Raw genomic sequence first — 11,876 nt, forward strand, 5'->3', positions numbered from 1 at the left:
TATTAATAGGACTTATTATACTGGTGTAGTTTCTGTTTAGGAAATAGAGATGATCTTATTCAGAAAAATCGAAATAACATATCATTGTTTCACCTATCTGCCTTTAACTTTTCTATTTCTTCTAGTTTTTTCCTGCTGTTTGTATTTTCCACTTCACCAGAATTTCGGCTGTAGATTATTTAATACTTAATTATTAAATACTGAAAGTGATATTGTGTTGTGTACATTTTGATTGGCTTGTATGAAAAATCTAGTTTTTATCTCGGGGCGGACTAGTGCTGTAGGATAACAGCAAGTGACAGAAATGTACCTAACATTTCCGGAAAAATTGGAGGGAGATTTTTCCAATTCTGACAAGATAATGTGCCTGCTCATCGTGCAAAATTAAAGTGGAACTGTTTTTGACAAATGGTGTGCGTGTTACGAATTGGTCTGATGTCTTCTCATCTTATATAAATACGTTTGGCATATTAGCAAAGAAAGAATATTCGAATGAAAAGCTCTATATATACTCCAGTGGAATAAGTAAAACAGGCGATAACTGATGCTTGGCAGGAAATCATAGGCGAGAAAAAAGTTATTAAATAAATTCCAGAAAGAGTTTACGGAGTAATTAATAAAAAGGTGGACATATTGCTTATTAGTAATAAATAAATTCGCTTATGATTTAAATTTTCAAGTGTTTCTTATCATTTTGAAACAATATATTCTATACAAGATTGTTAAAATTCATGTACAGTGCACGTGTGTTTTCACAGGATACTGGTGTTGGCAGGCCGTTGGCCGCACATGTAGGAATTTTAAAGTTTTCTTGATATTTTCATCGGATATGACGTTGGACGGGCACGTACTCCTTCTATTCTGCGAGATATAAACGTCTATAAACAGAATGCTAAAAGCGTTTACCATATTTGTTTTCGTGTCATGTCGGAACGAACCGGAAAGTCGTTTCCTAAAAACATCTAGTAACGTAATAATAAAGCGATCCCCAATCTGTAGAGCGGTAGTCTGAAGCCTTAACCGCCTGAGCTGTCTGTGCACGAAAAAATAAATTCACACAAAAATATGTACTTACCGAAATGCTTTTCTTTTACTGTGTAACAAAGAATGGAACTAAGACGACGTTCTTCTCTGTAGCCATCAAGCGCCATGAGACTTCCGAAAAAGAAGATCTGATAGATGAGATCGAAAAATATGGACAGAGCGCTGTAGCAGCAAAAGATACGAACGACTCTAAAAGGTGAAGTGATTCCAACACAAAACGAAGCAAGATTAGTCAAGGATGTGATGGTGATGGACACTCCCGCTTCGGAAAAAGCATGGCTCATCCTCTGCATCACGTTGTCTTTTGCGTTCGTTCGCCTCCAAGCAGACAACAAAACAAAAGAATCGTCTAGGCCAATACCTACAAAAATCAGTGAGCGTTAATTTTTCGAAAAATTGATTAAGTAGAAATAAACACGAAACACTAGAATAATTTTTAAAATTTTCACGCAGAGTAGAGATGCAGTTTATTTCAGAAAACACGAACAAACTGTCCTGGTTTAATGAAATTTGAGAAAATAACATTATAAGAGAAACAAATGTGTAATACTTGACGATGCTGTCACAGTGAAGTAATTGAACAACAGTGTATCCCACAGAATTTGTTGCAATGTTAACTTAACTTGCGATGTAAATATGATTTGTAATTAATTGAACTTATTTTGCTTTTCCACAATTTTAATACCAGTAAACGTTTTAAAATTGTTTGACACTTTAACAAAGTTGATTTTCGTAGTGTTGGATCGAAGCAAAAGTTTTTGGAATTTTAAATTTTATAGTAGCCTACAACGCTAATTTAAAAAGCAAAGAATAAAACATAGTTTACTCAAGAAAATAAACGCCATTATATTCAACTGCCTTCTTCCATGCATTGGGCAGGTACGGTTTCTTGCTGAATAAAACTCAGGCTATTTCTACTGAAAGAACTCTGCAAATGTGATTTTCACTTGGTCATCAGCGAATCGTTTTCCATCCAAGAAGTTGCGTGGAGCTAAAGAGACAGCAGTGGAATGGTGCAATGTCTCGTCTATACGGGGAAGAGGGAGAATCTACCATCAGTGATCAACCTTGACGTGTGGTTTTGCATTGAAATTGTGTTGAACCTTAACGTTCATTTTGCAGACCATTCCATTGTCAGATAAATGACAAAGTACAATGGACTAGTCGCAACCAGGCGTTTGGCTTATTTCCCACAAGGTGATGGGGTTGCTTGGCTTCCAGCTGGACGGAAGGTTTTTCTCAGGAATGCTCATCTTCGATTCTTATCTTGTCTTATTGCTTAACTTAAAATTACTAAACCAATCGTAGATGGATACGTGGAAACGACTTTCCTGTCAAACAGTTGTAATATAGCGCGATTAGACTAAAGCCTGGTACTCACATGCGGCAACGGACGACGGAACGGCAAAATGATGTCACTTTTGCCGTTGCTGAAAGCGGAACAGCAAAAATTATAACAATAGGAAGGCCGTTTAGCAATGTCGTCATAAAGATCACGTGGGACCAGGGTTACCACTCCTTAGTTTTAAAACCGAGATCTGGGTTTTTCGACCTTCTCTTGGTTTCGACGTTATTTTTTATTTTTTTAAATGACTTAAAATAAAATGACTTAAATAATAAAAAAAATTTAGATTCTAGAAACAAAAACGAAAAGAATGGTACTTTATTTGCTGAATCCTGAATCACGTGGAGTTAAAAACACTCGGATAAACTTAACGACCTACTCAAGCTATGAAACCATACCCCGCAATGATTTGCTATGGTGAGACAAGCAGCAACATTTTAACTCCAGCTACTTAATTAAAAATCTGGATGGATTACATGTATTTTAAAAATAAAATGTATTGCTTTATGCAATAATGTTTGTAACATTGTGGTTTGAAAATGTATAAAGTAGTAATATTTTTTATTCCTAAATATGGGCATGATATATATAGGGGAGACCGGGGCAAGATCGGCATGTTAAGCTTTACTTAAATTTTGTGTAATAAATACTGCTGTAAACTGAAAAAAAGTTTTGCATATTGTCTATTGGAATGTTTTCTTACTGTAGAACTGCTTAAAATCAGTTTGGAAATAAAAATAATTAAAATAATTACAACTTTACAAGAAGAGAGAAATTGACGAAGTTGCCCCGGGTATAGGGGCAAGATCGGCAACTTCTCTCTTTTTGTAAAGTTGTAATTATTTTAATTATTTTTATTAAAGTTGCCCCTGGTATAGGGGCAACAGTAATGGGGCAAGATAGGCACGTATATAAAATTATGTTATTAACAATGTATAAGTTGGAATTCACTATTAAAACAAAGAAATACAAATCCAACACCCATTTAATATTATTACAACGAAATGCAAGTTCAAAGACATATATACATGAATAACAAATGCAAACATGTTTTCATTTATCATCTGTTTGATTTTTATCCTTTGCTTCTAATGTGGCTTTATGTTGCCGATCTTACCCCGCTAGTCATGATTTCGAAACATTAAGTACAACCCTGAGAACAGAATGCCAAGCCACGATCTGGCCACGTGAATAAGTTGAAGTTACATCCTTCTAACAGGAAAAGTAACTTTCGTTATCATGGAATTATAACAAAACCTGCCAATTCAATATAAATGGAAAAAAAATATTATATGGAATTGAACGAAAATGAAAATTTGCTTGATAATTCAACTACGCTTGTTGGAGAACAATAAAAACACTACACTCAACAAGCCACCAATAAAACTCAACTGCCTAACCTATAACCAAAGTCTCCTTTTAATTTGTTTTTTAAAAAAAGCGCTTGACAAACTTGCCCCGTATGCCGAAGTTGCCCCGGTCTCCCCTATATATATGTTGTATATTTTGAAAATATACAGTACATTGTAAGTTTGTATATGAAGTGTAAGTTTTAGAATAAAAGTTTTAGGAGAATTAAAATGATGGCAGTTAAACATGTTGCATTTATTCTATTAATTCTTAAATGTGAATAATTATATACGGTATTTAATTAGTGTAACTTACCTACAACACGATGTTAGTGTTCTAAATTTTAAGAAATGGACTTACTGAGTCTAATACTGTATATAAATTATCTATGGCAATTATGGGTTCGGCCAAGCCCACAATGGGGGTGGCCGGGTGGTGACGGATATGTCGGCTTCCGTTTCACAATATTAATTGCAAAAAACTAACTTAACTGTTGAATCGTCAAAGAACAGGTTGCTTGCTAAACAAGCAATCTGTAGGAAAAATCTTAGCTGTTCGCTGTATGAACCGGAACCTAAACTAATTAAAGATGCAACACAATGAATTTGAAAGAAGTATAAGAAGCGACAAGAAGAGCATAAAGATTGTGCAGAACTGTTGATGGAAGAAGAAGAAACAGAGTAACTGCGAAATAACATTAACTACACTGTAAATTAGGTAATAAATGGTTTTTTAAATTTGTATTATAGTGTCTGTAATTATACGGGCATGAATGTACTACGATAAAGTATTTATACAGTAGATCCCCCTGTGACACGGGTTCATATGATACGAATTCGCATAACATGGTGAAAAATTGCAATTGTATTCGTATAAACACGCTAAAAGAAACTCGTATGATACGGTAAAACGTCATCGCCGACTCGTGTCGCGACAGGATTGGTGGAATCTAGACCAATAGCGGATATTGCACAAACCGTTGAGTTTAAACGAGCACTGGTCCTACTAAAAATCATTTATTATTTAACGGCCATAAAAATTATTTCTATTAATGATGTCTCCAAAGTTCAGCGAATTTTTCGCCGAAAAATAACTTATTAGAAAACACGCACCCGCCGTTCGATGCGCCGCTCGGCGACGAAAACAAGCAATGGCGACGTCGAACGGTGCACACTCGGTAAGTAATCCTACAATATTTTTGTTTATAGCATAGTTTATATGGATTTTTTCCAAAAAATTATACTTATTTTGGAAATGTTGAGTCGAATTAGTCTAGAATCGATTAATTTTATGGAAGAAAACCTTCCAAACGGCTTTATTCCCTAAACTGCACACGTGCTGGGCTGTGATTGGCTCATGTATTTAAGTGACTCGTAAAACACGGAATTCATATAAAACGGAACGTATCTACCGTGTTATAGGGAGGTCTACTGTAATTATATTTTAAATCACTAATTTTTCTGGGTAAATAATCTGGGTGGTTTTTCATCCAGTCCCAAGTTTTTTCATATATCACGAGTGGCATCCCTGCGTGGGACGATAGCGTTCGAACTATGACGGTCGGCCAGCTAAAAAGCTTTACTCGTACACTGATACGCCAATATATTTCATTTATACTCTATATTACTATCCGATTTAGATAATAATGTCAAATAGACTTACTTACTGCTTAAAGTATTGGGAATAGAGTAATCGTAATTCGGCGACGAAGTATTCGATATTCCTAACTTTCGACGATCTAGAATATTTTTCCTATCCAAATTATTCTTTTTTGAAGTTTTTTATTTGCGATAAGATCGAAGGCAAACTTAAAAAGTTTAATTAATATAACAAAGCGATCCAGGTAGACGCCATTTTCGACTACTGGCACGTGGCCTAGTTACTGTAGTAGCTGGTTTATATTTACGGCTGGCAGACGGCGCGTTTCAATTGTAGGGTAATTTCCGCATGTGAGTACACGGGACACGGAAAGACGACGGAACGGCAACTATTTCCGTCGACGGTTTCCGTAATCCGTTGCCGCATGTGAGTAACAGGCTTTAGTTGATTCTATACGAAATTCCATACCAAATAGTAAATCGCACATCTATGAGTTTGGTCGTCAGAAATCGTTGGTAAACTTCATGTATCTTCGATATCGCCACAGAAGATGTTTTCACTTGAGATTGTACAGTAAATCTCAATAGTCTTTGTTTTACATACCCCACAAAAGTTGAAAATTTTATCTGTCGAATAGCGATTTTAATTATATTAATTTAATTTTAATTAAATGATCGAATATTCTACAGAAGTCTAAAAAATTCCAGAAACTTTTGCATCAATGTAATAGAATTTTGAGTCGACAATTATAAGTCATAAAACAATAAAAAAATATTTAGAAACTTATCCCTTAAATTTTTCATGATAGCAAATATTTGAAAATTTTATGTACTTACATTTAGAAAATTCTTTTCGTAATTACTCTTTGCAAAATAATACAGATGTGTTTACTGATTACTGTATAAAAAATAACTAGAAAACGTACCTGTCAAAAGAAATAGCATTATTATATTGACGTCAGAATATTCCATTCCGCAGTGTAACAGCAAACCAAACGATGCTATAACTGCTAAACAAGGACTAAAACACCCTGCTAGTCCAATCCACGGTTTACTTCTGACGATGTCGAACGTCATACAACTTGCCACCGAGAAGGAAATTACTACAGGAGTGATTATAAATGAGAGCGGAATGCTCAGTTCTGTGTTTCTGTTAACTTCGGCATTGACACTGCGAAGAGTAAAGAAGGAAACGTCGATGTGTCGAAATTCCACTCGACCCATTATATTCAAAAATTCCTCTTCCCATTCTAAAGCTACTCGCTTTTTCTCGTTTGTTTCGAAATCCATAAAATAGAAGAGACGAACGGCCTTGAAGTCCGTGATGTATCCAGTGTCATTAGTTGATACTCCACCTAAGTTCATAGCATTTATTTTTACATCAAAACCTGTTCGTTCTACTGGATATCTAAACACGTAAAGAAGCAAATAATAAAAAGAAATTGTACTCACTTGTCAGATGACATTATTCTGGGATTTTAAATTAAATTAATATAGCTAAATGATTGAACTGATTCGGACGTAAGTTTACTTTCTGATAATCTAAATCGTCACAGACGAGATAGTAAAAAACGATGGATGAAAGAATAAGATACAAAAACTCTAATTACACAGAAGAAAATAAAGTATGGAATCATTAGTAAACAAATAAGAATAATGTGCATACAGGCAAAGGAAAGAAGTTGAATTAATCATGTCTGGAAATGGAGCACTACGCAAATGGGAACGACTTAAGAAGAGTATACGAAAAGCTAAACTTAATCTCAGGGAAAAAATGAAATGCAGAATTGGAACTCTGAAATTCTCTGGCTGGGACTCAGAATTGGGAATGGAAATATTTAATTGCAGAAAGATGAACAAATGCTACAATGAGGAATGATCTCTACGGAAATGAGGAGAGTTTAAACCTAGAAAGAATGGAGGCGAAAGAAGAGAGTACAACATTTCTTAAGGATGAGATTTATGCTGCATTGAAAAAACTGAGGGACAAAAAGACACCAGAAATATATAAAATACAAGCAGAACTCCTTAAGGTTATGGGAAAGATGGAACAAGAATCCTAACTAACTTTTAAACAAGGTTTTAGAGGCAGATATTTCGGATGATTTCACAAAATTTATCTTCATCCTGTTTTTATAACTGCGGGTACCTTATATTGTGATAAACGCAGAACTAGTGGCTTGATAAGCCATGCCTCAAAGGTTTTAGTTAGTATCATACAGCGAAGAATAGAAAACTACATAAATGGAGGCCGTTACAATGATACGACTGTTAGGAGAAAGAATAATTGATCATAATAGAGAGATATTTGTATGTTTGTTGATTTCGAGAAGGCCTTTATAGTGTTAATCAAACGCTGGTATTTGAGACTCTGCAAAAAATAAGTATTGATAAAAAATTACTGAGAATAATAAATTTTCACAAATTGTCATTTTATCAACACTAAAGAAACTCAGGACCTTTCCTCGTTTAGAGTTTAGAGTCTACAGCAGTGATTACCAAACTTTTTGATCCACCGCCCCCTTTGTTCCATAAAGATACACCCCCTAACCCATTTTCTCTTGTGTGAGAAAGGATTGGAAATATTCTTAGGAAAACTTTTCTATGAATCTCACACTTTGTGCCCTTACCGTACATTGTTCTCAACATCTGGAAACCATTAAACGCAATGTTTCCTCTTATCAGTATAACAGAGGAATGGGAACGGCTTTCAGTGACCCCAATTTTGCCTTTGGTCACCGTTCAATACCTTGCCTCCAGCGCCTCCTAGATTTACTCATCGCCCACAAAGGGACGTTATTGCCCACTTTGAAAAACGCTTCCTACAAACGTACATGTCCGATTCTGTAGTACCAACATAACTAAGGATGTGTATTGAAATTATTCGTCTGACAGACAGTCACTAACTAGGTTAACGATATTTCCTCTTTGTGCAAATTTTCCGAACATTAAGAGGATAGTAAAAATAAGATAATTCTCACTATTCTCTCTCAAACAAAAAAGCAGAACTTTTTATATTCACCCACAGAATTACAAAGATGAATAAAATTAGATATTTTTGTTCACTTTTTCCTCGCCAATGGCGAAGTAGATGCAACCATTGTACAGTAGTTCGCGTCTAAAATACAGACGACTGCCAACAGTTTTCTCGATTTATCTTACATGTCTAAGACGTAAATCGGTGGCAATTTGCCACAAACGTACCGCAGGAGGCAGTACGAAGATCTTCCCGTAGAAGATCTCGCATGTGTTGCAGTAACTTATTCGATCACTTCAATCATAACGATAAAATGGCTAAACATATTCGAAATTGCAAATTTTGATGTAATTACAGATAATTCTTTACAAAGATAGTCTTACCTCATGGAAACGTTTCCGGGATGTTTCATCATGTATTTCAAAGAAGAAACAAAATTTTTCGGGCATTCGTGACGACCATTCTTCATACAAACATCTCGGTAACTGTAGAATTTCTTATTCCAAAAGATGCTGATGTTGCGAATGATAACATCCATCTGGATTACATCTTCTATCGAAGAGGTGTTCATAATGGAACCGTTGTTCTTCGCCGAGGCAATGACCGAAATTAAATTTTCGTATGTTGAACTTCTAATTAATCTATCTTCGGCCCTGTCGCCGTTAGAAAACAGATTTTCGATAGATTTTCTATCTTCCAAAACTCTCGCGTTTCTCGGACTGTACAGATATTCGAAATCCTGTATCATGGAAATTTTGAGAAGTCCGGATCCTAAAATCACTGTAACTAACAAGGTGGCAGCGATGCAATGTTGAGGATATTCACCGACAAACTTGCCGATTCGAGAAAACCAAGAAGATAAATAAGAGTCTAAAGTCTTCTTCATTCTTTTTCTAAAAAACAGTAAGAAAAATTAGTGAATTTTTATTTGATTTTTATAACGTTATTCGGCCACTTAACATGGGACTAATCGCTGTTTGCAATTTAAGCACACGTCTCTGACAATAATGAAGGAGATAATTGCTTTACTGTGAAGACTCATAAATTCCCACTCTCGTCCGTTGTCCGTCTGCCTGTTTTTTTTTTTTTTTTAATCTCGAGAATCTAATTAGATGGATGAAAGATGAAACCATATTCGGAATCTTTAGGGGCTGGAGGCCCCGATCGACTATATAAGAACTTTCAATGCAAACCCAAAGTCGCATTATTTTGATTCAAATCTTTCCCCTTGAAAGCATTTCAGATGTCCGGGATTGTTAAAGGAAAAGTATGATGTACAATACAGTACATGACAACACACTACTAATTTCAGGTGGTGAGCGTATATTTTAAATTTTATAAATAAGGAAAGGAATAAACATAGATTTTATAGTAAACTTTACGACATACTAAAATGAAAAAAAATTTAATTTTCAGGATAGAGATGAGTTTTATAAAAAAAAAAGAATATGTAAATACTGACAAGTAAATCTTCATTAACTCCGATCCTTCGCGAGATATGGCACATGACTACCCCGTATCTCTCCATTCTCTCGACCGTTCACAAGCAGAATTTACTAGTATCAATGCTCCTTATGGACAAAGTACGTTGCCAAATTTCGTTTCTTAATCTTTACTCCATTTTGAGCTTTTAAAGCGAATAGACGCCAACACGTTCATACAGTGGAACGTTGATTTTGTGGCATTTGTGTTAGGGCCATTAAATGATGGTTAAAGATCGAGTTGGCGGAGAGAGGCGTCGTGTGTCATATCACGAGTGAGATTCGGACATTATAAGAACATTTGCAATTGATTTATAAAACTCATCTGTACCATCAAATTCAACGTTTGTCATTTTATAATAATCAATAATATTGGGAAGCGCCACTTCTTACAGAGAGAGAGCTCGGAGTTGCAGCGAAAAGATGATAGATGTTTATTAACGTTTGTGTTGGCTGTATGCGTTTATTTTTCCACCCGTAAATCTATCATTCGATATACGTGTATGTTATTATGGCGTTACCGTTAAATGATGCGTTAGAATACTTTAAATTAAAAGAATTAGGCAGAAAACGATGCTTGATTGAACGAGAAGAGCTTTTAAAAGAAGGACATTTTATTTCTAGTAAGGTGAAAGAAAACATTAATGATAACTGAGACGTGCTTAACCTCCTGAAATTGAGATTTCAATAAGCAAAATCAGTTATAAAAGCACGGTGCTCCAGTAAATGTGGTTTGGTTCGTTGCAAACGTATTGCTGATGCACTTCTATCTTTTTAACATGTAAGCTCCATTCGAGTCATAAAAAACAGAATAAATATTAAGAAGTGCTGTCCGAAGATTAGTACAGCAATCTGGATAATTACTTTTAACGAATTAAATAAGCAATAACTACTACAAATTGTTAATGGAAAACCGATGGTATTACTACAAACCTATTTCTCTATACCAAATCTTGAAATGTCTATCAATGGCACAACTAATCCTAACATTTGCGTACGAAATTAAGCAGAGTTCTCAGATCGTTCTTAATTAATATTTACCAAAATATTGTGTCGGGCAAAGAAAACCATACACAACATTTTTTTACATGCGATAGGTAAAGAATAATTCTATATTTTTTAATGTATCCTTTAGAATAGATGGAACGACTCGGTTGTATTTACAGGCAAAAGCGACAGAGTAGGAGTAACATCTTCCATTTCTATACATGAAGCTATGCCAGTTTCCCAGCTTTGCGTATCCAAAATCGCTACTCTAGTTTTAAGCAGCCAAATGTAACGCTTCAAGGAGTATACACTAAATTCTGCTGCTGCTTTTTATGTAAATGGGAGAGTCGAGCAAGAACCAGTCACTACTTGGTAAAAAAATAGTCTAATCGAAGGGCAAACGAACAAGGCCAGAAGAATATCGCTTTTCCTGCCTGGTAGATGAACGTAAAATCCTCTAACCTTGTCTTCATATTTAGATCGATATGATGAAAAACCGCGTGAAAGGATAAACATAGAAGAAGAAAACTTTTGCTTACCTGAAGCAAAAGTTTTCTTATCTGAGCGATGCGAAAGTAAAGAACGAGCAGTTTTGTTGGTCCTCATGTAAGGTAAAATCCTAGTTTCAAGAAAAGGATAGCGTGGGAACATTCGAAAACATGGGCAAGAATTATTAGATCATATTATTAGTTATATTTTAGTTAATTAGAATAACATCATAAGTTATATACAAACTACCCAAATAATTAATACTGTGCATGCACTAGTATTTAAGATTTCTAATATGTTGATACGACAGGAAATTCCGGCTGTTTGTTAAAAAGTATTCTAAAATATTTATTCAGACATATTAAGGCAATTATAATTACCGATTAAAAAACTAAACAGGTATGAGGAAAAGTGGAACGAATTTATAAAAAATAATCATGAATAAATGGAGGTCACCAAAACTTGCAATCGTCATATCTTAAAACCGATAGGTAATATTTACATAAATAATTGGCAATGATTATAATAAAATTTTCATATATTTTTTTATAAAGAAATAAATTAAAGAAAAATGTTATGTTGTGACAACTAAATATTAAAAATTT

At 34.8% G+C, this 11,876-nt stretch overlaps 1 protein-coding gene across 1 annotated transcript in view; it reads right to left on the minus strand.

Moving 5' to 3' along the window:
• Positions 1-868: 868 nt before the first annotated feature.
• Positions 869-11,876, minus strand: part of LOC111628333 (patched domain-containing protein 3-like) — an 11,916-nt gene continuing 908 nt past the window's right edge. The window contains exons 2-4 of the mRNA XM_023372095.1: positions 8,698-9,207; positions 6,264-6,745; positions 869-1,405 (exon numbers count right to left, since the gene is read on the minus strand). Of these exons, the coding sequence (XP_023227863.1) occupies positions 1,017-1,405; positions 6,264-6,745; positions 8,698-9,200 (1,374 nt within the window). The 5' untranslated portion in view covers positions 9,201-9,207 and the 3' untranslated portion in view covers positions 869-1,016. The remainder of the gene's footprint in view (positions 1,406-6,263; positions 6,746-8,697; positions 9,208-11,876) is intronic.

Source organism: Centruroides sculpturatus, unplaced genomic scaffold (genome assembly GCF_000671375.1).
Source record: "Centruroides sculpturatus isolate CEXI.00-Female unplaced genomic scaffold, Cexi_2.0 scaffold489, whole genome shotgun sequence".
Lineage (NCBI taxonomy): Eukaryota > Metazoa > Arthropoda > Arachnida > Scorpiones > Buthidae > Centruroides > Centruroides sculpturatus.